Source organism: Dunckerocampus dactyliophorus, chromosome 7, assembly GCF_027744805.1.
Source record: "Dunckerocampus dactyliophorus isolate RoL2022-P2 chromosome 7, RoL_Ddac_1.1, whole genome shotgun sequence".
NCBI classification, from domain to species: Eukaryota; Metazoa; Chordata; class Actinopteri; order Syngnathiformes; family Syngnathidae; genus Dunckerocampus; species Dunckerocampus dactyliophorus.
Window position 1 is genome coordinate 3,894,604 of NC_072825.1, and position 26,342 is coordinate 3,920,945.

Sequence of the window (26,342 nt, forward strand, 5' to 3'; positions counted from 1 at the left end):
CAAACGACATCAGTATCTGACTTTCAATTCAGATACGTAAATTGGTAATTTTACTGAACGGGCTCTGCACTGATTTCACGAGTTAATTATTTCTCGAGGAACGATTTAAGTGGAGGGAGGATTTCCTACTACACTTGAACGTCACATTTACGTCACCTGTCATCGCTACTGCGCCTGCGCCAAGTGCAATCCCGGAAACAACATGCTTGTTTTGACAGGGAAGACGTTTGTTGGTAAGCGGTAACTATTGACTGACTCGGGAAATGGAATGAGACTTCTTCTACCGGATTACCGCCATTATGTTGCTGTGTTTTGTCTGCCTTCATGAACGTAGCTGTTCTATAAGGAAGAGACGTTAACATTGTGTTCATTTGGCGGCTAGCTTGTCACTTAGTCAACAAGTTGTGTAGAGATGGACAGCGCGGCTTTGGAGCTCGACGCTGTCAAATTTGCCAAAACGGCAGTCACCTATGACCAGAATGCCAAATATAACGAGGCTGTCTTTTATTATAAGGTGAGTACCTGGAGCATTTAAGAAACCGCCCATATACCTGTACCTGTGACGGTGAGATATTGCGTCCTTCCTTACTTTCACTCTCCTGTTGCAATGTAATGCTCCTGTGCCCCTTTTGGACTGTCTATCAATGGAACATGTAATAGCTAAACATCACAACATGTAAGTAACGGTTACTTCTTTGCTTCAGGAGGCAGCGCAGGCCCTCATCTATGCTGGCATGGCAGGCTCCAAACTGGAGGGAATCCAGGACAAAGTCAATGAGTACTTGGATAGAGTGCAAACCCTCCACAATGTCTGTAAGTCATTACACCTGGCTAGTCTGATTAATTGCACATGCAGCAGGAATACAGTCCCGCCCTGCACACAACACCGGGGCTCGAACTGGCGACCACACATCCCCACCAAGCGGGAGTAAAGTCGAGCAGCGCAAGCCACCGAGCGAAAGAGTTCCCTTTACACAACGCACTATATTGCACACTCACAGTTGCTGGCATCCGTATACTTCCATTACATTTACGTTCCGATACATTTAATTATAGCAAAGTGAAGTACGGTGGCTGACAAGGGCAAAGGGGCAGCAATGTCCAAATGGTCCAAACACAATCCAAAAACACACACCTTAAAATACATGCAAGGAGAAAATGCTGCAAATGCTAAAACACAACCCCCCAAAACTACTGCATGACAGAAATGCTGCAAGTTCACAAAACAAAATGGAAGTTAACCAGGATACCAGGAACGCAAGATGTGAGGGATCCGCCTTTAAAGGCTGAACATGAACATGTTTTACAGTATTATAGATCAACCGATATTTACGGCCAAGTGTTTAACAAACCGATAAAGAAAAATGTACCATTCATTCTATCTTCTAGGCATCTTGCTCATGTCTTTAAAGACGGATATCCCTCAGGTCAGGCACCTCTGGTAGCCTGGCAACCTTCCTGGTAATCTGGCTATGTTGCTCGTGGTAGCCTGGCTAACTTCCTGGTAGCCTGCCTACCTTCCGTTTTGTTCTGTGAAGTTGCAGCATTTCTCTCATGCAGTTGTTTTTGGGGTTTGTGTGTGTTTTTTGGGCATTTGCAGCATTTTTTGTTTGTATTTGTTTTTGATCCTGCAGCATTATCCCGTATGTGTTTTATGGCGTTTGTGTGTTCTTGGTTTTGGATCATTTCTGTGTTTGGAGCAGTTAGATTTTGCTGCATGTCTGCCTCTGTCCCGTCGGCCACCGTATTAAAGACTGTCGTCTGCTACACTCCTAAGACTTGATAACAAGGAAGTATTTTGTCAGTGCATGTCTGACTTTGTTTTTCCATGACTGTATTCACACACTAGGTACTTGTGTGTGTGTGTGTGTGTGGCTGAGGGAGTGTCCCTTGTGAGGACACAGATGACAGTGTTAAGTATTTTTTTCTGTAGCTGTCAACTATTCCATGCTATGCTATTAACTTTGGAGGCTCATGCTTTCCCTAAATGAACCCAATGCTTTAAATTTCAGGTTGGTCATAAAAAGTGTATGACTAAACAAATTCAATTAAAGTCAAATTTAACCATCCCACTCAGGCTTTCATTTTTTTACTGTTTCACCATTAAATAAAAAAATCAAATATTGGGCAAATCTGAAAAAAATGGCTAACATTGTGTAAGATTTAAGTAAATAGTTGTCTTCTCTGCAATGTGAAGACGGTCCCTGCTGTCTTTTGAAAGGCTGTAGTTTTTCCACCTTTTGAAAGTCCACAAATTTATTTTCCCCTTCTTGACCTTCAACCTCAGTCGAGGTGCAGAAGAGTGACCCACTGAAGTCTCGGCAGCAGGTAGACCTCGAACGCGCCCACTTCCTGGTCACACAAGCCTTTGAAGAGGACGAGAAGGGAAACGGTGACGAAGCCATTGAACTCTACACGCAGGCTGTGGAGCTGTGCATTAAGACCGTGAGTCTGCTCATGCTCTTTTGCAGGACATGTTCTTATACATGTTCTTCTCATGTTTTTCCACTTGTGCTTCTGATGTGTTTAGTCGAACGAGACGTCGGACCAGGCTCTTCAGACCAAGCTGAAGCAGTTGGCCCATCAGGCTTTAGACCGGTACGTCATACTGGGGAACGTTACTGTGTTTTGAGCACAAGAAAGTCTCTCAGCTGAGTTCGACTGTGTCCCATCAGGGCTGAAGGTCTCAAACAATCACAGTCCAAGCCTGGTCCGGCCCAGACTCAGGACCGAGCCGGGACTTCGGGGGCAAAGCCGAGCTCCTCGGGGCCCGTCCGTCAGTTTTTTCCCCTTGGGCCGGACTTCACCCTCCACGACCGCCAGCAGCCTCAGCCGGTCCGGGCAGTCCAATCCAGCGAACCCCACGGTCAGCGCTACACGTCTGAAGAAATCGAGGTCCTCAGGTGAGCCAGTCTGTGGAGGAACCTGTGAGAAGATTGTGTAGACTTCCTCTTTTGCCGCATTTTTCTTCTGCCCGCTGATTATGTCCTCTTGTGTTTGCAGGAGCACGTCGACAATCAACGGCATCGCCTACGTGCCCTTCATGAGCGTGGACCTCAAGGAGCGCTTTGCCTTTCCCGTGCCTTTCTCGTGAGTGCACGCTCTTCATTCCAACATGGCAGCATTCTTAAATAAACAATAAATCCACCATTTGTTTTATATCAGAATGGGTTTTTTCAAATTCTCCCCACCAGGGACAAAATGGGTAAACTGGCGCTGTCGCCCAAACAGAAAGCCATCTTCTCCCGCTGGGTGCGTCCCGACGAGATCTGCACCAGTCCCACCATGATCATGTCTGTGTCCAGCTTCAGCATCAAGCAGGTCCACTCTCCTCTCGACTGAAGTGTGCCGCTTTTGTTTGCTTTAAGAAAAATGTTTAATGTGTGCCCCCGCCGTCCAGACGGTGGTGTCCGACTGTTCGTTTGTGGCCTCACTCGCCATCAGCGCCGCCTACGAGAGGCGCTACAACAAGAAGCTCATCACCAGGTAGCTATGACCCACACTTAAGAACCGTCCTGCATTTAAACACCTGCAGATGAACAAGAAGGAAATATAAGTTGAGGACTTGGTGGATGTGTGTTTACGTTTCTGCAGCATCATCTACCCTCAGAACAGGCGAGGAGAGCCCGAGTACAATCCCTGTGGGAAGTACATGGTCAAGCTGCACATCAACGGAGTCCCCAGGAAGGTAAACATGGTTTAGTACCATTACACACACACACACAAAATATTCCTCAATAAACTTAAAAGCTGGTTAAAAGGCGGCAGATGATTGGACCACACTTGTGTGTGCAGGTCATCATAGACGACCTCCTGCCCGTGGACCGTGGCGGTGAGCTGCTGTGCTCGTACTCCAGCAACAGGAACGAGCTGTGGGTGTCTCTCATAGAGAAAGCCTACATGAAGGTGATGGGCGGCTACGACTTTCCCGGCTCTAACTCGGTGGGTGCACTTCCAGGAAGGAACAGGACGTGCGAATGTGTGAACTTGACTCGCTCAAGTCTTTGCAGAAGATGCTGATTATGAAATGAGGTCACATTTCTGAATGTACATGAAATTAATTACAAAAGCAAATGAGTAGACAAATCTGGGGAAATGGTTAGAAATGATTAGTAAATAGGGGTGTCACAAGGTCTCGCGTCACAAGATCTTGCAAGATTAAAATGTGGCAAGATTTCTCATTCAGAAAAAAAATGTCACATGATAATAAATTAATTAATCACACGAGAAATTAAAATGAACACGATAATTTTGCCGACCTCCATATATTCCCATGTGCATACGTGTCTGTTTTCCTCGTCTCTCGCCGCCAAACAGGCAGGAAGAGCGTTCACTCTGTGCATTGGTTCAGGACCTAGAGCATGGTTAGGGAACCTATGGCTTGTGAGCCAGATGTGGCTCTTTTTATTCACTGACATTTTAAAGTAAAACATTACAGGAATCACATTGTTAAAAATAACGTTCTAACTTCAAAATTTTTTAATGCATTTTAAGTATGGATGTCCGATATTACAGTATTGGCCACTGATAATTATCGGGCCGATAATTTTAAAGAAAGAGCTAAAAAAAAACCACCACACAGCATAGATAGATAACAATAGGTAGGTAGATAACCACGGATAAGACACTACCAACGAGTAATGCAGAATAACCGACAACTATGTGAGCTCTAAACATTTAACTTAGCGGCTGTTTACAACAACAGTACAGCAAAGCACGCTGGGAAACGGGAAGCTCAGCTGTCAAAACCATATATGTAGACGCCGCTTCTCTGAGCTGTACGTCGGCGTTGCCACCGTATTGGATGCGGCAAGGCTGCGCTGTAAGTCAATACAAGGAAATGTACTTCATAAAACGCCTTTCTACAAAGACATTGAAGTTAATGCCTCTTGTTTATACATTCACACACGCACTAATACACTTGGGAAACAGGTAGGCACCAAAAACAATGTATTTGATCTTCTCAGATGGCTTAGATAAGAACTTTATTGATCCAACACAGTAGTAATTGACATTACATCAGCTATAGAGCACAAACTAGTGCCGAAAAACCATACACAGTATGTATATATATATATATATATATATATATATATATAGTACTTTTAATGCAATAAAATAAGAATATAAAATAAGAACATGAAAGTTATCAATCAAAATAATAATCAGCAAATTCCTGTATTTTAAACGATACCCCTTGAACTAAAAATAAATTAAATACTTCCAAAAATAACATAAATCAAGGCACAAGAAACACAAATGTATTTTTATATAAAATATGTAATGCATGAATTATCTACTTAGAGATGGGTGGAGTAGCCAACAAAACAACTGTACTCATTTAAGAGTATTGTTACTTTACAACAATTTTACTAGAAAAAGATATGTGATGTTACAAATATAGGTATCGGTTGAAATTGAGAGTTGGACAATATCGGTTTTCGGCAAAAAAGCCATTATCGGACATCCCTAATTTTAAGCCATCCATCCATTTTCTACCGCAGTGCGTTTGGCAAGAGCCAATGCCAGCTGTGCTTACCATATTTTCCGGGTCAGACACCAAAACTTGATTATTATTGAATAATGCGGTAGCCTACCCGGCTCATTGAGACGTCAAGAAGTAAACTTCCCTCTTTTGATTAAATAGCTAGCTAATTCTGCAGAGCAAACCCTTTTTACGAAGAAGATGGCAAAAAGAAAGAAAGATAAAGAGTAAGGTGCAAAACCATGTGGCACTAGAATTTGCATTAATGGTAAAAAGTATTTTTATATATTATTGCTTGGCTTCAGTATAACAATGTTATTAAAAAGAATAAATTCAGAGACTTATTATATTCTAAAATTGTTAATCTTGCTTTAAAACGCACACATTTAGTTGTATTCAGTGTTAAAAAATATTACATAGCTCTCACAGAAATACATTTTAAAATATGTGGCTTTCGTGGCTCTCTTGGCCAAAAAGGTACCCGACCCCTGAACTACAGTAGATGCTTCATAGAGTAACAGCGTTCCGAAGAACAACAGAGTGAGACCTCTTGTCAGTCATACAGTTAGGGGCAGCAAGGGAGCCTCATGAGGAGCAATGCAAGGTAATGTTGTAGAAATTAGGAGGAGAAAAGATTATTGCAAAGCCAAATGCCACAGCCCCCGTATGGGAATATTAATAATGAGCAAAATGAGCCCATGGACACAAACAAGCCAGTATGCCAAATTTGTTCGAATTACTGTTAAAATCCCGTCTCGTTTTGTCCTTGTGGACCCAATCTCGTGCATCAACTTGTCCCAAGTAGATATTGAAGTTAGTTAGTTGCATGAAACACATGAAGACAGTTGTGGATTTCCTGTCGTGTTCGCTGTAGTGTTGCAATGGTATCAGTGATCTTATGCCTCAGGTCATTGATGTCACGTATCTTAGTTCCATTTATAATGTCTTTAAACATAACCCACAGAAGGAAGTTCAGGAGGGTGATACTGTATGTGGTTAATGAGGTGGCTTTCTTGAGGTGCTTCCAAATTTTACAGTTGATGAAATAAACAGTCACTTAATTTGTAATTTCATCACAGCGGTAACTGAAGTAGATAAATGCAGTGTCATTTAAAACCAGTGGGTAATTGGTAAGATTTTAAGTTGTAAAGCCACAGTGTATTTTTACGATTTATATTTGTATAGAACATTGATCTGCACGCGCTCACCGGCTGGATCCCTGAACGCATCGCCATGCACTCTGACAATCAATCGTTCAGCAAGGATGACACTTTCCGCATGCTTTTCCAGAGGTGAGCATCACTTTTAATAACACCCTCACCTCTTTCTTTGTCACTGTGAGACTTTGTTGTCTTTTCTTGTCTTTCCCCCACCTTGACATGTGTGTTTGGTGGTAGGGTTTGGGTCATGGTAAGGATAATGTTATTCATGGAAAAATGCATTTGAACTGTTCATGTGGCAATAAACACATTTGACGTTGATTTTGAGACTCTTTTTGCAACTGCAGGTTCCATCGGGGCGACGTGCTCATCACCACAGCAACTGGGGTGATGACAGAGGAGGAAGGGGAGAGATGGGGTTTGGTGCCAACTCATGCCTATGCAGTTCTCGACATCAGGGAGTACAAGGTTAGCCTAAAGAAAGTAGCGTTAACATGTAAACTCAGCTTCATTCCCTCCAGCGGGACACTTTCCTTTAACATGTCCTGTTGCCGTGTTTCTCTCGTAGAATATGCGTTTCCTGCAGCTGAAGAACCCGTGGAGCCACTTGCGCTGGAAGGGACGCTATAGCGAGCGGGATGACAAGAACTGGACCCCCGAACTCCTGAAATACCTCAACTTTGACCCCAAAACAGCGCAGAAGTTTGATAACGGTATTACTCTTCTCGTAACTTCAGCAGCGTTATGGTTGAATTTACAGTTGCGAGTGTCTGCTTTATGTTTCTGTGTCGGGGAGCCACCGTACGCTATGCCGGCTCACCTCTCCCCCTCCACAACCTCCTTCGTAGCTTGACGTGCACCTCCAAAAAGTATAATGCTGCGTCCCGGCGACATGGACAGTAAAAGCTGCAGGGTTTCCGCTACATTCAATTGATCGTGGCGCAGCGCCACAACAACATAAAAGTCGCCACACCTTAAAAATTTGTTTGTTAAAAAAAAACTTGAAATCAATGTTAAGTAATATACTGTATGAATGGATAAATGTGTGTGTGTGTGTATATATATATACACTGCTCAAAAAAAATTAAAGGAACACTTCAAATACACATCAGATCTAAACTGGGGGAAAAATGATGTTGAATATCTTTCCTGATAATAAGTGGGTGATGTATTAGTAACAAAATGATGCCACATCATTTGATAGAAATGAAAATGATCACCCTATAGAGGGGGGAAATCAAAGACACCCCAAAAATGAAAGTGAAAAAATGATGCAGCACACTGGTCCATTTTGCTAAAATGTCATTGTAGCAACTCAAAATGATTCTCAGTAGTTTGTGTGGCCGCCACGTGCTTGAACGCATGCCTGACAACGTCGGGGCATGCCCCTAATGAGACTACGGATGGTGTCCTGGGGGATCTCCTCCCAGATCTGGACCAGGGCATCAATGAGCTCCTTGACAGTCTGAGGAGATTCAAGAGAGTTTTCAAGAGAGTTTTATTGTCATGTGCATGGTAAAACAGACCTGGCGGCGCCGGATGGACCTAAACATAATGTCCCAGAGGTGTTCTATTGGGTTTAGGTCAGGTGAACGTGGGGGCCAGTCAGTGGTATCAATTCCTTCATCCTCCAGGACCTACCTGCATACACTAGCCACATGAGGTCGGGCATTGTCGTGGACCAGGAGGAACCCAGGTCCCACTGCACCAGCGTAGGTTCTGACAATGGGTCCAAGGATTTCATCCCGATACCTAATAGCAGTCAGGGTGCCATTATCTAACCTGTAGAGGTCTGTGCGTCCTTCCAGGGATATGCCTCCCCAGACCATCACTGACCCACCACCAAACCGGTCATGCTGAATGATGCTGAATGATGTTGCAGGCAGCATAACGGCATCTCCAGACCCTTTCACGTCTGTCGCATGTGCTCAGGTTGAACTTGCTCTCATCAGTGAAGAGCACAGGACACCAGTGGTGTAGTTGCCAATTCTGGTGGTCCATGGCAAATGCCAATCGAGCTCTACGGTGCTGGGCAGTGAGCACAGGGCCCACTACAGGACGTCGGGCCCTCAGGCCACCCTCATGTAGCCTGTTTCTGATTGTTTGGTCAGAAACATTCACACCAGTGGCCTGCTGGAGGTCATTTTGTAGGGCTCTGGCAGTGCTCATCCTGTTCCTCCTTGCACAAAGGAGCAGATACCGATCCTGCTGAGGGTTGAAGGACCTTCTACGGCCCTGTCCAGCTCTCCTGGAGTAACTACCTGTCTCCTGGAATCTCCTCCATGCGTCCAGGTACCGCAGTGATGCCCTGGTCTGGGAGGAGATCCCCCAGGACACCATCCGTAGTCTCATTAGGAGCATGCCCCGACGTTGTCAGGCATGCGTACTAGCACGTGGGGGCCACACAAACTACTGAGAATCATTTTGAGTTGCTACAATGACATTTTAGCTATAATTATAATTATATATATAATTCCTCCTGCATAGCTTGGCGTGCACCTTCATGAACACCTTCTCCTCCAATTTCAGATCAACATTTGCAAAAAATAAAATAAAATAAAAAAGTGACTGTTGTAACATTGATTTACTTCCAGCTCCAATAAACACATTGTTTGGAAGCTAGCAAGCTAAATAGTCAATGAGAGAAAGTACCGCCCCTCGTGTGTTGGAGGAGAATTGCACAAAAGGTGCTCAACCCCGACGAAGAACTATAAAATGTCAAGATGGGGTCAGAAGGTACTGTTTAGTGACTACACAGAAGCAGCGTGGCTTTCATCTTACATGTTTGGTCTCTTCAGGTGTTTTTTGGATCGCATGGGAAGACCTGTGTCAGTACTATGACGTCATCTACCTAAGCTGGAACCCCGCCCTCTTCAAGGAATCCACGTGTATTCACAGGTTTGTCTTTAAAAAACAAAAATGTAAGTAGTCAGTTGGTTTGTGTGTATGTTGTTATTCATGCAGCATGGAGGTCAGCCTGAAGTGTGTGCTGTGTGTGTTTTGCAGCAGCTGGGATGGAAAGCAGGGCCCGGTGAAGGACGTCTACAGTTTAGCCAACAACCCCCAGTACAAGCTGGAGGTGCAGTGTCCAGCAGGGGGCGCTGCTGTATGGGTCCTCCTCACCAGACACATCACTGACAAGGTGGAGGGCTGGGAGATGATGATGATGATGTCATATTACATGTGGTCAGGAGGATGTGTTGTCATCTTTGTGTTTTTCTTTGTGTGCTCACAGGAGGATTTTGCACAGAACCGAGAGTTCATCACTCTGGTTGTTTACAAGACTGACGGCAAGAAGGTTTACTATCCAGGTGAGACCTCAGTGTCTTTCTTCTTCTTGGAATAGTCAGGGAAGTGTTTGACTGCCCATCCTCGCGTCCAATCACACCAAAATATTAGACACACTTCCAAGTATGATAGAGTACCTAAAATTAAACATGAATACCTCTGACAGTGTATCTTTGTAAAAGCATATGATCTTTATGTACAAAACCAAACTGTTAATAGGAGACAAATGATTCTTTTGTCCTGTCCCCCCCATGCAGCCGAGCCCCCTCCCTACATCGACGGCATCAGAATCAACAGCCCCCACTACCTGACCAAGATAAGGTTGACGAGCACGGGGACGCACATCTTCACGCTGGTGGTGTCGCAGTACGAGAAGCAGAACACCATCAACTACACACTGAGAGTGAGCGATACTCCTGCTTGTTTTGACTGTACATTTTTTTGTAGTCCTGATCAAACAGATGAAAATTGACCCCTCAGAAAAGTGAGCTTTTCTGCCGTAAATCCCGATGATGTGGGAAGTTTCGCCTACCTCCCAGACCAGAATGGTGCTGCAAATGAGGGGAAAATAAATAAATTAAGCATCAGAAAAATTGGGAAAAAATGTGCCATAAATGAGACAGAAAAAAATCATTTTCAAGTAAAATTTGAATTTTTTTTTTATATAAGAAAGAAATAATGAAATGACTAAAAATTGACTTCTCGGAAAAGTGGCCTTTTGTGCCATTTTGCTGTCTTGCCGTAACCCCCGATGATAGTGTGGGAAGTTTGCCCTACCTCCCAGACTAGAAAGGGGCCGTGAACAAGATTGAAAGAAAATGAAATTTTGTGGCAGAAAACTTAGGGAAAAAATGACAAAATGGTGAAAAAATCCACTCGGAAAAGTGTTCTTTTCTTGACATTTTGGGGTCGTGCTGGGACCCCCAATGATGGTGTGGGACGTTTACCCCACCTCATCAGAAAGGTGCCATGGACAAGACCAAAAAAAGGACATTTTGTGGCAAAAATTTCTTAAAGGAGACCTATTATGCTAATTTTCGGGCCTTTGTGTTGAGTGGTGGACTCCCAGCTACATACGATAACCCGCACAGAAAGCTTTCTAGATCTTCCAGACTCTACTTTAGCTAATGCGCACTGTTCAAGCATAAGCATGAACACTCTGTGGTACACACTTCTGTGAACTCTTCAAAGCCATTTCATTTATTTTCTTTCAGAACAGATTTCATGGAAAAACTGCACACACACGTAAATCCTCTTTGTCCAATGTAACACATTCAGTTCTCTTCATTGTTTTTCTGCTGTACCTCACTAACTGTCCAAGGAACCAAGAGCTTCTCAAGAGATTCTCTATCTAATTTCCACACTACCGCTCACTGCATGTCAGTTCTTTAGAAAATAATGCATCTTTTGTTGAATCCCGAGATTCACAAAAGATATATTTCATGTCTAAAATACTCAGTAAAAGTTTTCCCTCTTGGAAGTAATTCCCCTGGAGTCTAATGCACTTTCCCAGCCGTCTCTGCTACGCCTGGATCCTCCGCAGCTCCATCGTCACGGCCATCTTGATGTCATCCACGTCTTCAACACAGGTCCCCTTGATGACCCCCTTGGAAAGAGGAAAAAATTGCAAGGAGCCAGGTCTGTGAGTAGGGATGTTGCTCCAGCATGGCGATGTTCCTGTTGACCAGATGCTGACGCTCAGGACGTTGTGAGCAGGCGAGTTGTCGTGGTGACGCAGCCACGAGTACTCAGAACAAAGCAAACTCCGCAGGATCTCTTTGTAGACGTGCTGGTTGATTGTCTGGCCCTGCGGCAAGAACTCTCATTGGTTGATGCCCCTCACATCCAAGGATATCATCCACAGCAACAGTCCTGGAACTTTTCAGACACATCTTGTATGAATGATTTTCTGACAAGCATAGTGTGGGCCCAACACTTGTATTTTTTTTTTTGCAGGTTTACTCTGGATGCAAATTCAGCTTCTCCAAGATCCCAAATCCCTTCACACACACCAAGAGGGTAAGTCAGCAAGTGCAGGATTATGCTTGTGTGTAGTCACGTGCGGTCAGAGGAGGCAGCACCTCAGAGAATAATAAGCAGAATAATAATAACGTGAAATAAATATTTGCCAATTGAATTGTATTACTCCTTCCTCAGCCACCACATTATTGTAGTGAAGGAGTTTGCGTGTCCCAAGGATCCTAGGAGGTAAGTTGTTAGGGGCTTCTACGGCCCTGGTAGGGTCGCCCATGACAAACAGGTTCCAGGTGAGGGACCAGACAAACAGTGGCTCAACAGACCCCAATGAAGAGACACAACTTTCTTAAACGTAACAGTGACAAAAAGACATAATCATCATTGGTCCTAGCAACATCACAAAATCCACTCAAGATTTCTGCCTCAATCTGGATAACGCCACCCTCACTCATCCGCAACCTTGGCATCCTCCTCGACTCTACCCTCTCATCGGAACCACACATGAAACAAACAACCCAGACTGCATTTTTCCATCTTAAGAACATAGCCCGACTCCGTCCATCTCTCACATTCTCTGCTGCTGAAATCCTCATTCATGCCTTTGCCTTTGTCACGTCCAGAATTGATTACTGCAATAGCATTCTCTATGGCACACCATCCAAAATCCTCAGTAGATTACAGTACATCCAGAACTCCGCTGCCCGCCTTCTCACCTCCACCCGTTCCCGTGAACACATCACCCCTGTCCTTCAAAACCTCCACTGGCTCCCCGTCCCTCAACGCATCCTTTTCAAAGTGCTCCTCATCACTTTCAAAGCCCTCCACAATCTGGCCCCTCCATACCTCACAGACCTGCTCCATCGACACAATCCCTCACGTTCCCTTCGCTCCTCAGACTCCAAGCTCCTGACCCGACCCAGCCTTCTCCATTGCCGCCCCAACCCTCTGGAATTTATTGCCCCAACCACTTGGTGCCTGCTCTGACCGTCCCACCTTCAAAAAACAACTTAAACCCCCCCTATTTAAAACTGTATTTAATGTTTAACTTTTTATACTTTGCTGCTTTGCTTTGCAATCACTGGGGCATTTTAAATCTTTATTGAAATCTTATTTTTATGGACTTGCTTTTAACACAGGTTAACCTGGGCATTGTTTTTTATTGTGTTTTTTAATTGTTTTTTATTGTTTTTTTATTGTTTGTAGTGTTTAATTAGTGTCACTAATTTGGTCCATAGTTTGTGTTTTATTGGCTGCCGTACAGCACTTTGGGCAGTTAACTGGAAATCTGCTATATAAATACATTTGACCTTGACCTTGACCTTCTTTTGTTTCTGGTTCTGTTTGTTGTATGTTAATGTGCATTTCTGTTCTGTTTGTTATTTAGCGTCATACTGTTTTTATCTTCCATTGTAAGGCGTCTTTGAGTAACTTGAAAAGCGCTATACAAATAAAATAAATAAATGTATTATTATGCAAACTCCAGAGATTTGAACCCAGATCTTCTAGATCTCCTGACTTTGTGGCCAACAGGAGCACCCTGCCCTAATGGGCATCATGTATTAACAAAAAAAACAAAACCTAAGGAATCAGTGCCTCATCAGTCATGAACCTCACTGCACATTACTGCTTGTGTGTGTGTGTGTGTGTGTGTGTGTGTGTGTGTGTTGACGTACTGTGTCCTGTGTCCTCAGGTTAACGGCCAGTGGAAAGGCCTGAGTGCTGGAGGATGTGGGAACTACAAGGACTCGTACAAAAACAATCCCATCTACCAAGTCCAGCTGGAGCGGGCGGGTCCACTGCTCATAGAACTGCGAGGATCCAGGTCAGTTCGAGCCGCTCTGTTTGCTCCAAGCTGTGCTTTCATTCTGAACTAAATAAGGGCAGAAACAGTAGCAGTCTGTGACTCGAGCAAGTGCAAATAGTTTCCGACTTAAGTATTAATCTTCCAGATCTTCCTCTCTATTGCACAAACATTCTTTCCAGAAAATCGATGGCCAAATTAGACTGTGCCGAATCCATCAACAGCTATTGCTTTGCACAATGGATTTCACACTGTCCTTGTGTCAGCTTACGTAACTCAGTGAGCTAGGTCGTTTGGTGACTTCATCGTTTTTAATGTTCTGCAGGCATTGGCTGGATGTGTGTGTGTGTACGATGTGTGTACATGACAGCCTTTGCCGTGTGCCCACTCGACACACAACAATAAAACAGACACCGTGCACTGATGGACACATTCATTGACACGTTGTGTTTCAAGTCCATTGTGAAAATCACTGTCCAAATACATCTGGACCTACCGTTTATATGCTCATCTTGTTATAAAAGATAATTAGCATTGTTATATAACTGGGGCACCGTCTTGCGTGTTTGTCACAGCTTGGGACACAATACCCGGAAAGTGTAACCAGCCAATTGCACCACATGACTAATGAGCGAACAAACCTTTTACTGCGCAGTTGAACTTCAGACGTCTGCCACCAGTGTCATGGAACTCACCAGTGTGCCGACTGTGTTAACATTATTTAACAAACAGTGTGCAAGAACAAAGTATAGAGAGATGATAGAATACTCCACACAGGACACTGTGTTGTACACGTTCCCTATCAGTGGTCGCACTGCTCAATCAGACGGTTTTACATGAGTTAACAGTCACGCCCAGCAAGACCGCTATTGACTTCAATGTTGTTCCATCACAGATGCTTGGAAAACATTCAAGGCTGCTCCTTAGCTCAAACAGCCTCAGGTTGCTGCTGAGACTGTTGCACCCCAGTAATGCACATTTCAACTTGGGTGCCAACCGACAGCTGGGGGATCAATAGCGCAATGAAACTTTCACGTTGCAGCATTCAAAGTTACAGTAGTGAATATGGGTGTAACGGTACACGTATTCAGATTCTTATTTATTGGCATGGAACCCTTTGGTTTGGTACAGCTGCGTACGATACACATTTCAAGTGCTGAACAGGAAGTGCACATTCGGCTTCGCGATGCACCTCCACAAGCTCGAGGACTGTGCCTGCAAGCCCACAAGTGGCAATCTAGGCGGACAAAAAAAGTTCAGCCTTTGGCGAGCGGAAGTCATGGTGATGGCAAACTCCACTTTTTTTACTGACTCAAATTTTTTTGAGTCATTCACTAAACTGAATCGGGTACTCGAGTATTCAGCAGAAACTCCCACATACACATCTAGCTATTGGCAGCCAAGCTGTAGATGGTGAGCACCCGTTAGTCAGTGACACTCGAGTCCTCATGGAGCACCCATGAGTCAGTGTGTGTTTTGTCGAGAAATCGTGAGTCAGTGAAACTCGAGTTTTTGTCTACTACCCATAATTTGGTGAACCTCAAGTCTTTGTCAAGTACCTGTGAGTCAGTAAAACTCGACTTGAGTCTTCAACGAGCACCGTGAGTCAGTGACACATGAGTTTTCAGCGCGCACCTGTGAGTCATTGAAATGCAAGTCTTTTGTCAAGTAACCATGATTCAGTGAAACTTGCATCTTTGTTGATTACCCGTGATTGAGTAAAACTCGAGTCGAGTCTTTGTCGAGCACCTGTGAGTCAGCTAAACTCGAGCACCTGTCAGTCATTGACACTTGGGTATACGTCGAGCACTTGTGAGTCAGTGACACTCGTGTCTTCGTCAAGCACCCGTTACTCAGTGAAACTGGAGTCTTTGTCGACTAACTGGTAGTCAGGGACACTCGCGTCTTTGTCGAGCACCCGTGAGTCAGGGACACTCACGTCTTTGTCGAGCACTCGTAGATCAGTGACACTTGCGTCTTTGTCGAGCACCCGTGAGTCAGTGACACTTGCGACTTTGTTGACTCACCATTAGTCAGTGAAACTTGAGTGTTTGTCGAATAACAATGAGTGAGTGAAACTCAGGTCTTCGTAGAGCACTCGTGAATCAGTGAAACGAGCACCCCTGATACAGTTTGCGTAGGAAGGGAGTCAGTCATTTATAATCCTGCCAGCCTGCAAACAAACATGGTAGCTGTGATGCAGTGAGAGTGGCAACACGCTGACAGACGTTCTCTGCGTGCAGGCAATACAGTGTGGGCTTTGAGGTGGTGACTGTGTCGACGGCGGCGGATGCCAACACAACATCACACAAGAGGAGCAGTGGAGACTACAGGTACTTGCCCCGTCTCACCTAGTGGGTATACTTGCACTTACTTTGTTCAGTGCATAAATGCATTAAAACTGAGAAGTACAGTAAAATGCAGTGCACTTCCAAATTGAATACTTTAGTCAGTACACTTCAGTAAGTGTACGGTGTGCACTGTGCCACTTCTTCTTCTTCTGTGCACCGCATCCATTGCTACAGGTTGCTCCTCAGCCGCCATTATTTCAAGCGTACTGCATGTTGTCGTACTTCTCAGTGTGAACGAGGTTATGCACGCGTGACAATGTGTGACTTATGAATGTCAGCCACATGTTCATCATGACATCTTCTTTGGCGTCAAACCGTCAGTGTGAAGGAGCACGTGAGGTCACAAGACTGAAGAAGCCCCCCCCCCCAGGATGTTGTTCATGACATGCTTGTTGTCCTCCTGTCAATTAAAGACACGCTCAGAGAGCCACTTAATTAGAAAGCAAGCGAGACAATCCAAGTCTAATGAGTGTAGCAGGGACATGGGGTCATCCTCATGTCATGTGCACGTGTCACACCGCTCACTTATATGTTCTGATAAATTATTAACATGTACCCCCCCTCCCCATCCTGCAGATGTGGCTTCTGCTACATGGAAGCGGAGCACGTCCCCGCCGGCATCTACAACGTCATCCCCACCACCTTCCTGCCCAAACAGGAAGGACCCTTTTTCTTGGACTTTTCCGGCACCGCCCCCCTCAAAGTGTCTCAACTGCAATGAAGAAGATATTTGTGGGTGGGGGGGATGGGGTTGGTCACACTCAGCACATGAAAGGATGAATTATTATATTGACAACAATGATGTCATTCGGGGATTATTTAACCAAACTTCCAGTATGTACTGTTTGCCATCATCACGTAGACACAAAATAAATATGTCGTCATCTCCCGAGGCTGAACTTCCATTCAAACAATCCTCACATCAGGTATGTTTTTTTTTTTGTCTCATGTTGGCGAGTAGTTGTCTCGACAGTCCTCCTCATAGATGACATTGAATACATGAGAAGAGCGTTTGTCTCAGTCGCTGTTTGTCCTAATGAGCGTGTTAACCTGTTCCAGACTAGTGCGTCAAGTCATCAAGTCTGTGCAGCACAACGTTTCCATGTTACCAGGCGGACTTTACTCACTAAGAGGAAAAACGAGATGTTTACTGACAACGTATGACATCATCAAGGTGAATCGCCACAGGAGTGGAGGCTACAGAATGTGGGGAAGGTCAGTCGCTTCTGTTCAGTCTTCTGAGGTTTATTCAGCTTGTCGATTGTGTCATGATTTCATTTGTCTGTCTATCGCATGGCTCTGACACGCAGTGCTTTGTTGCCACGGCAACAGACTGCAGGTAGCGCAGAGCACGGACGTCCTGTTGCTTGCATGAAGTGTTTGCTTCATTATCATGGTGTCCCAATGTGACTCTCTCTGAGAAGGTCTCGTTACCATCTTAAACATTCCTCATTTGGAACACTTTTCTGCCATTTATGTACTTAAAAAACAAAAACAAAAAAAAACATTCAGTCAGCTGCTTTGTATAACGTCACTGTCCCAAAAGCATGCAGTATGCGGCTGCCCCTTTGAGCCACATTAAAAGCATTCAAATGTACATCAAGATATGCAAAGCTGAAGAAAAAATGCACCAAAAACAGAATACATTTTTCTATTTTTAAAGAAAAAAAACAAATATGACCATACATACAAAATGCCAACAATCCCCGAATCCTGTCAGCGATGTCATCAAAGCAGCACGTCAACAAAGATGCTGAAAGGTCATGTGACGCGTGTAAAAGGTTGACATGTGATTGACAGCCAGTTTGCTGTCACGAGACGCTTACGATTGCAGTTACGAGGGTAGCAAACATGATCCGTGATGGGGGGCCCGTCTCCTGCTGGCGCTGGTCCTGTCCTGTCTGATGCAGATGTGCCTCGTATACATGCTGTATATTTTGTCTTCATCTACCATTCGCTCACCTAATACAACCAGAATGTCACTCAGGCGAGACAGACCTCCACCAAGGCTAAATGGTTAAAAAGTGTCATTTGTCTTTGCTAGCACAATGAAAATAAATGTGTCATGAATACGTACTTAAACAACAAAAGGTGTTTGTGAACTAAGACTCGTTCATGATGCTTAGTTGTGGGATTGTTTTGATTAGAATCGACTTTGTAGTTAAACAATTGGAAGTGTAACCTGCGTGGTTCAGCCAGCCCCGCGCACTGACGTGGCCTCCAACCCAGCACCATTGAAGTGAGAGTTGAGAGTTCAAAGCACCGAGCCAAAACCTCGTACTGTCAACCAGACGCTCAGCATGCCTCTTAATTCAGGGAGTGAGGTTTGCTAACATACTCGCACATCACACATTTTCTTCTGCTTATCCGTGTTACAGGGGCAACAGTCTCAGTAGGGATGTCCAGACTTGCTGGTCTCGGGACACCTCTTGCAAACAACACTCTAGGCTAGTGATGCGTGTTAATCCCATGTAGGATAGTCATGCATGTCAGTCTGCTATGTTGCCCTCATCTGCTCCCATCAGCTGTTTACAGACTAGAAGGCCAGTAGTGGTGTGGCTCTGAACTTCTTCCACATTCATTGTGTTAAATTAAATGATCATTTTCTTTCCTAGTGTCATGGCTGCTTCATTAAACTGTTTTTCTGAGTCTGCCCTCACAGGGCTGCCTGTGTCCCAATACTTTTGGGCCTTTTAGCGTAGGAGTCGTCTCAACTTAATATTGTTAATTGAATAAAATGGAGGCAGAATTGAGAATGGATTGTACAGCTGCAGCGAATGAAGTGACCCCAGTAAAAGAACGATGCATCAGTGCAACGTTTCCTTTATTCAACATTCCAACGAGACACATTGACTGACCTTCCTCGTCTGGCCACTAGCTTCCATCGAATGTCAACACTGACTTACTAACAAGGACGAAGACATTTAACATGACGGCTCATTTCTTTTTGTGAACTATTTTCAGTGGAGATAAAACAAAAACAACAAAAAAAACTAACTTATTCTTCTAACAGTACTCATCTTTCTCAAAAGGTGCAACATCAGCTTAGTAGTCCTCGTCTTCCTGATGGAGTGCAGTTGGTCCAAACAGACTGGGAAGTGAACTTAGTCCTCACAGTCCTTTGACCAACACCACGGCCTTCTGGGAAAAGTTATCCGTGTTTTTGGCATCACTGCGTTGGCGCCGCAGGTTGAGGAAGCTGAAGCGAGCCTCCAGATTGAAACTCTTCTTGGTGCTGGACATCACGTTCTTGTTGATGATGGGCCTGTTGTCCAAAGTCACCTCCGCACCTTCTGCTCGCTCACCTGCGACAGAGGGTCACATGATCATCACGTAGCTATATACTTTCACACACTTGAACATTTGCTTTACTGCTTTTGTGCACAACTCTACTTGGTACTGCTCAGCCCACAAAGATTGTACGAGTGAAAACGTGGAATTCAAGCTAGAATGTTTGCAGACCACATCTTGTAATACCTCTAAGGACCACATGGGGTGAGAGTGAGGTCTTATGGTCCGCATGTATCAGCAACTTCATTCTGTCCCTTAATTAAGCTCCACCTCCAGCTAATTTTAAATACTTTAGCCTTCTTTGTTACTGATGTTAGGGTGGATATGGAATGCAAAGAGGCCACACCATCATCCCATCACCCACCTCTCTCCAGGTCGCACTCGGGTGATGACGCTCCGCTGCACTCGCTGCGAGGGCCGAGCACCGGCGAGATGAGGCCGAAGTCCGACAGGGAGACTGAGTTGGGGAGGTCCAGGCTGCAGGGCCTGGAGGGAGGCGCTGATGAGTGCGAGGAGGAGGAGGAGGGAGTTGGTGACGGAGGGGTGAAGGGACATGGTGACAGGAGCTCCTGAGGGCTGCTGGGAGTGGAAGCCAAACTGCAAGTGGAACGCGTGTCGGAATCTTCCTCTGACATGATGCTGCCTGCACCGCATGCCTCGTCGTCAAAGCACACAGACAACACTGCAGGGGGCGCCGCAGACAATGAGACGAGGGAGGTTGGAGGGGAGGAGGGATGGAGAGAAGAGAAATTAAAAAAAAAAAAAAAAGTGTTTTTCCTCTCCTAGCAGCGCTTGAATGCATCATTACAACAGGAACATGACTCAAACATCTGAGATGATGATTTCTTCTTCTTACTGGAAATTCCATCAGACTCCATCTTGAAGCTGGACGCGTCCTCCCCACAGACGCTACCGTCCCCCTCAGCGCCCACACCCTGGCCCCGCGGACCCATGGCGGAGTTCCGGCGGCGCTCGTGGATCTCGTCAGAGATTATCTCCAAGTTCCTGAGGGCTGCCTTGTACTCTGCCTTGGCCTGGGCCAGCTTTGCCTGCCGCTCATCCACCGTCATCTTCAGGTTCTGCAGGGAAAGATGCTGAGTCAGCAGGCTGAGATTTCTAATAAAACCGCTAGTGACTATTGGTCACGTACCTCCAGCTGCAGATAGAACTTGGCCTTCATCTCAAAGTAGGGCCTGTGGAGGAGGAACAAAGTAGCATCACCACGGCAACCAGGAGGACCACAGGTCACACCTCTCTGGATCTTACTTGGACTTGTTGATGGTGCGTTTGAGTTTCTTCTCCAGCTGCTTCATGCGACTGATGGCCGCCGTGTAATTGGCCGCCGTTTCCTTGTGCGCCACTTCGCTTTGGGTCTTTGCATTCTCCGCCTCCATCACCTGTAAGAGCCAATGGTTCACCGACACGTCGCAATTCACATTAAAGTTCAAGGGTGGCCATGAGGTTGCAAGCGGACCCTCTGGGTGGCGTGGTTGAGCATCTCCTGCCAGGCGGAGTCAAAGTGACGCCTGTCTTCCTCCAGGAGCCGCTCCTCGGCCAGCGAGATGGTCTCCTTGGCGGCCCGCAGGACCTCGGTGGCTCTCTGGAAGTCCTGGGTGGCCTTCTGGGCCTCCAGCTGGGCCTGTAAACCCAAATCCTTTATTCAGTAAAAACTGTAAAATACAGGTTGAAATATATATAGCTTTTGTTTATAAAGAACAATGTTGCTGAATCTGTCCCACAGTGAAACTGCCATCACATCAGCATGCTCCCTATAACCCAATTAGAGACGCTCGTTAGCCTGCCAGCGCAGCGCCAACAAGTGCTGCCTTGTTGCCATCAGATGCGACCTGCAGCTGCTCTTGTGAGGACCACTGAGGCACTGTTGCTGCCAATCAAGCTAGTCGTGTGGTCTCGTAGAAGCCACACCGTGACGTTTTCTCTGCGTCAGACGTGCGTGCGAGGTCGGCTGTGTTGCGTCTGTTTTGGCGTGGCAGCAATGTTGTTTACCGTTGGGCCCGCCAGCAGCGTTTTTCCACACAATTGGATCTCTCCACGGCAAAGATGAAAAACTATTTTGGCTAACAAGCAAGTAAATGAAGCATGACAAACAATTTGCTTTGTCCCAGTTCATCCTCACAGCGCAAGCTAACTGTTAAGCTTCTGTGTTGAAGCGCCGCCATACGATACCAGCGGCATCTAAAAAGGGACGGCGTGCAGAAACAAAAACCGGCCTTTAGTTTGACAATTCCTCAGTGAGCCTGAAATGATCAGGCTTCAAGGGTGAGTTCATGGTCAAGGCAAGAGTGCGCAAACTACACATCCATCCCGCCTAAAGCGTCTTAATCCGGCCTGGCAGACGTTTCTAATTTTATTTATTTATTTTATGAACGTTAACACTGTAGCTGGCAACATGACTTGAAACGCTACTGTGACAAATTCGAGTCACAGGAAATAGTCTGGGCCCCCAGCTATAAATCCTACCCTTCTGTGGTTGAATACAGCCTATTATCATATTTTTAGCCTAAATTAAACATTTAAGCATGAAAATGGCTAAATGAACTAAAACACAAATATAAAGCATTCAGAACACAAAGATTCGATAAGATGCACTTTACACTGGTCACTAGGTGTAAGTAATGTTACATCGCCAGAACAACAAGCTTTTACTGCAGGCACAATACCACCAAACATGGGCTACGCCAAGCTAAAACTCAACTATGAACCACTGACGTCACTTCCTGTCCGGTCCGCCACTCAGGTCCGAGGGAACACATTTACAGCAACACACAAGCACGAGTCCTATTTACGTCTTAAATGGCTTGTTTTCTTATTATGCCTACACTATTAGGTAATAAGAGTGTAAAAGGTGACATGTCCAGAAGGCTCTAATAATGTAAATATCTATCTATCTATCTATCTATCTATATCTCATTTATTTATTAAACAGCTTTTTATGCTCCAACTACAAAAATATTCCGTTATAAAGAAGGAATCCTACTTGGATATTTACTTATCACAGATGGGTCTGGAGCCAATTCCCTGCGATAAATGAGGGATTACTGTACGGCAAGTCTGAGAGAATTCATTAGTTCCTGATTTATCTCCATCACTTTGCCGCCTCTCCTGACTGTCACTTCATGTAAACTCTCATCTTCCTCACTGGCTACATCGCCACCATCCCTCGCTCCCTCCCCTCCATCCCAGTTGTCTTCTGCGTCGTCACTCCTCCCCCGCTTACACACACACACACACACACACACACACACACACACGTACTTTAAATTATAATTAGTTCTGCAGAATCTTCAGAAGCGGGCCTCTTGGGAGTTACTGCTGCGTTAGCAACGCGTCGCCTTTTAACTTCAGAGCTTGCAGCAAACGTTTGGTGGCTTCAATCCTTGATGTGAACATTCACAACAAAACATGTCCGCACATTTCTCATCCTTTTTCCTGCCCAGATGGCCTGACAAGCCACTTAACAGGCATGACCACGTGCTTGGAGTGTCTTTAAATGTTGTCCCAAGATTCAATAGCATGTGTTAAGCAGTGACAAAAACAAATACAAAAAAACAAGACAGGAGGTCACAGGAGGTGAAGTGGAAGGAAAGAAAAAAAGGGAAGTCCAATGCAAATTTCATGGCAGTGAAAGCTCCTGACTCAGCAATTTGTTAAAATACCAGCACTGGGAATTTTAACTTTTCGGCTTCATCACCATGACCCAAATAAGTCAGCGCACGAGGCATCTTCTCCACGGATCAAGCACGCATCACTGATCTCCCTGCCCTGTTAATTACTTATTGCAGGTTTTGGGACGCCTTCCCTTCGCATGCCGTCATGAACCTTTCACGGGTCTGCATTGGGGTTGAAGGCGTGATGTGCAATACTCGGCCAAAACACTTTATCTTTAAGTGAGACTCAGCCAGTCAATCATCTCCTCTCAGCGATGCCAGCCTCCATTATCTCCACGCACAAGTCATGTTCCTTATCAGCCTGGTAGGACAGAGCAGCAGTCAGAAAGACTGATTATATAAGCAGGACAAATGAGGATCTAATGAAGGAAGGAGACACTGAAGCAGACTTAAAATAATACAATTTGAAAAATATTATCTGCCATCAGTCTGCAGCTTCAGGTTCTTGTTCCTGCGTGTGTGGGACAGACAAGAACCTCAGTGTTCCTCCAGCCAAAACACTTGTAAGTTTGCAAACGGCATCAAGGAGTTGTGGCCAATTGTTTCAAATGCTGCAACACTTTCAAGAAAAACAACTTGCTATTTTCTGCACAAAGAAGCTCAAAGCTCACAGGGGATTCTTTTGTGTGTGTGACCACCGACCTCCACAGTGTGAGGGCACCCTGACACTTAACTCCTAACCTTAGTGGGTCAACTTTCTGTGGAGATTCTACTGACGTAAACCCGCTGCTTGTTAAGAGCGATATGTGCTTTTGTGTCATGCGCCCAAAGTCTCTACATCTAGAGCAGCAGAGAGAAAAAGTCGCCAAGTTAGCAACACCGATCCTTCTAAGTCTTCTTAATCGCTGGCAGAGCTAATATAATGTGTTTGAGTGAAGGTGAACAGTAGCGCCAAAAACACTGATTATTTCTGGACCCTGAATGTCTCATCTTTAAGTCTAAATTAAATATACGGTAGTAAAAATGTCAAAAAGCGACAGTGATCAAAGTATGACTCATTAAGTCTTTGTGCTGTGTGAAACTGCCCAGCAACGCAGCAAACCTTTGTCTGCATGTACACTGCAGGACTAAAACACACAAACACACACATAGAAAACACACGCTTACTGAGAAAAGGGAAGTGAGATTGTTGGACTTCCCCATCCTCAGCATGTGAAGACTACATTTAAAATTGCTACACAAAAGGTTTCCCAGGTAGCGCAACCATGCCAAGTTCAATAACGCAAATAACGCCTCCCACCTGCCGGGCCAGACGCCGAGCTTCCCAATACGGCTTGGACTCGTCCACGGGCTTCCCGATCTTGTTGAGCAGCTCGTCCAGCTTGACTGTGGCCTCCAGCAGGACCGAGCGGAACTTCTGCCTGGCGTCCTGACCAAAGAGGGGGTAGGGGGAGGAGCCTCAGGTGAGCCACAACAACAACGGCGACTAGAAGTTTGCATGGTTCATAAACGAGCCAGACGGACTTTACTGAGTCATCACAGGAATGAAAGCGGAATAGGTTCACTTAACCTTTGCCTTTCGACCTTTCGACCTCCCCACCCCCCCCCCAATTTACAAAAGATATTAGCTTCACTTTTCTAATTGCGAGTGGAGCATCACATCATCATGCAGCGATAGTTTATTCGCTCTCAGGTGTCAATCATCCTGCTGAATTGATTTGGACTGGTTACCCAGGTGATGACCTGCCAGCCTGTTATAAAGCAAGACTTTCACCCCTTTTACGACTCTCCAAGACCGTGCTGACCTACTTACATGAAGTAAGACGGTTGGAGCTTCACTAAAGGCACTTGCATAAGTCAGGTGGTCCCCGCCCACCACATGCATGACAGTCCCATTAAATGTGGAGTCCAATACGACAAACAAAGACCACGTTTAGAGCTTTGGCGATTCTTTGGAGGATCACATCTGCTGACATCAGGAGCCATTATATTATACAAACTTTATTTTATTTTGATAGAGCATCCTAGAGCTGGGCGATATGGACCCCAACTCATATCACCATATATTTAGTTTGAAAGTCAATATACAATATATTTTTTTAAGCAAAGAGTTTAGACAAAAACCAAAGCCAAATATGCATGTCAAGTTGTTTTATCAAAATAAATACTTGACATGAGATTGATTGAAATTTTAAAGCTTCACGCAAGATTCACATAAAAAAAAATCGTATCTAAAAATAACCTCTAAAATAAAGTAGGCCATTCTCTTTTTGCATAAAAAAAACTTATCTAAAAATACCCTCTAAAATAAAAGTAGGCCATTCTCTTTTTGAAATATTATAATTTTTTTTTTTTTTTTTAAATGCTATTCTCTAATCCTGAGCTAATAAAAAAACAAAATATGAAGGAGTGCCCGGTTTAAGAGGAAATTTAAAAAATGTCAGCAAGTCAAAAATACTTTAAAATGAATTAAGATAAGCAGCCTAGAAAACGGATGGATGGGTGAACAGTAGTATTTTTTAGGTAAACATTTTTAGAAGACACAAGCATGTCCTTATCTTGTGTCAGGAACACCAACCTGTCAAGTGCATCAGGCTTAGCAACAGTCAGTCTTGTACATTAGTGGTAGAGCTTGTTGTGCTAAATAATTGTGACCGCGAAGCTCACTGGACATCGCGAGTCCATCCTTTTCAGCAAGTTTTTAAAACGTTTTTCCCCACTGTTGCAACGGGGACCATATCTTTGTGATGGGACACCTCTTTATCCTAACACCACTTTGCTTTTCCTTTCATGAGGAATGCAACAGGAGCGCGGCAGACAGCGCACAGCTTAACACATTCCTCGTAGTGGAATTTGTGCCAAGCTTGAAAAAGGTGGTGAAAACTTTTTTTTTTTTTTTTTTACACTCTGAATTCAAAGTACCTCCACATTACTGAGCTACCGCTTATTCCTTGCCGACTAACTCTTCCACCGTCCTTTAAATATCAATATTTTTAGAGCCCTATATTATCATAGCTCTACAGAAGTCATTTAAGGAAGCCTGTCTTATGAAACATGTCTACACATTATCCTTTAAAACAAAGTAAATATCCTTATTTTATGTATCTGATTTACATGACAGCATGTCATCGATACTTTTGAAATTTATCTACCATTTTAATTGGTCTAGTAAAAATATTTCTACAATTTTAAATTGAATTGATCATCTACAATGTTAATTTCAATTTATAATCTCATAATTATCATATAATTTACCATCTACAGTTTTAATCTACCAACCATTTTTAAATAAAAAATAAAAATTTACATTTATTGATCAGCTACAATTTTAAAATCATGTACAATTTTAACTGATCTACA

The 26,342-nt window shown here is 44.5% G+C and overlaps 2 protein-coding genes across 4 annotated transcripts in view; one reads left to right on the forward strand and one right to left on the reverse strand.

Annotated features, from left to right (window-relative positions):
• Nucleotides 1–191: 191 nt before the first annotated feature.
• On the forward strand, nucleotides 192–19,862 carry capn7 (calpain 7). 3 transcript variants are annotated; one of them, XR_008572021.1, is made up of 22 exons: nucleotides 192–514; nucleotides 705–813; nucleotides 2,288–2,445; nucleotides 2,531–2,598; nucleotides 2,676–2,903; nucleotides 3,004–3,090; nucleotides 3,195–3,321; nucleotides 3,401–3,486; nucleotides 3,595–3,688; nucleotides 3,796–3,942; nucleotides 6,671–6,777; nucleotides 6,993–7,113; nucleotides 7,214–7,358; nucleotides 9,444–9,543; nucleotides 9,652–9,787; nucleotides 9,881–9,956; nucleotides 10,191–10,336; nucleotides 11,890–11,952; nucleotides 13,602–13,732; nucleotides 15,955–16,044; nucleotides 16,639–16,988; nucleotides 17,122–19,858. XR_008572021.1 is itself a non-coding variant. In XM_054781609.1 (21 exons), the coding sequence occupies exons 1-21, from the start codon at nucleotides 413–415 to the stop codon at nucleotides 16,781–16,783; spliced, it is 2,466 nt and encodes an 821-aa protein (XP_054637584.1). In that variant the 5' UTR covers nucleotides 192–412; the 3' UTR covers nucleotides 16,784–19,858. The 3 variants fall into 3 exon arrangements, 2 of the variants coding, with proteins under 2 accessions (XP_054637584.1, XP_054637585.1); XM_054781609.1 differs by having other exon boundaries at nucleotides 16,639–19,858; XM_054781610.1 differs by lacking the exons at nucleotides 9,652–9,787; nucleotides 10,191–10,336 and having other exon boundaries at nucleotides 16,639–19,862.
• Nucleotides 18,870–26,342, reverse strand: part of sh3bp5b (SH3-domain binding protein 5b (BTK-associated)) — a 9,685-nt gene continuing 2,212 nt past the window's right edge. The window contains exons 3-9 of the mRNA XM_054781611.1: nucleotides 24,283–24,411; nucleotides 20,828–20,992; nucleotides 20,620–20,750; nucleotides 20,504–20,546; nucleotides 20,210–20,432; nucleotides 19,718–20,035; nucleotides 18,870–19,367 (exon numbers count right to left, since the gene is read on the reverse strand). Of these exons, the coding sequence (XP_054637586.1) occupies nucleotides 19,174–19,367; nucleotides 19,718–20,035; nucleotides 20,210–20,432; nucleotides 20,504–20,546; nucleotides 20,620–20,750; nucleotides 20,828–20,992; nucleotides 24,283–24,411 (1,203 nt within the window). The 3' untranslated portion in view covers nucleotides 18,870–19,173. The remainder of the gene's footprint in view (nucleotides 19,368–19,717; nucleotides 20,036–20,209; nucleotides 20,433–20,503; nucleotides 20,547–20,619; nucleotides 20,751–20,827; nucleotides 20,993–24,282; nucleotides 24,412–26,342) is intronic.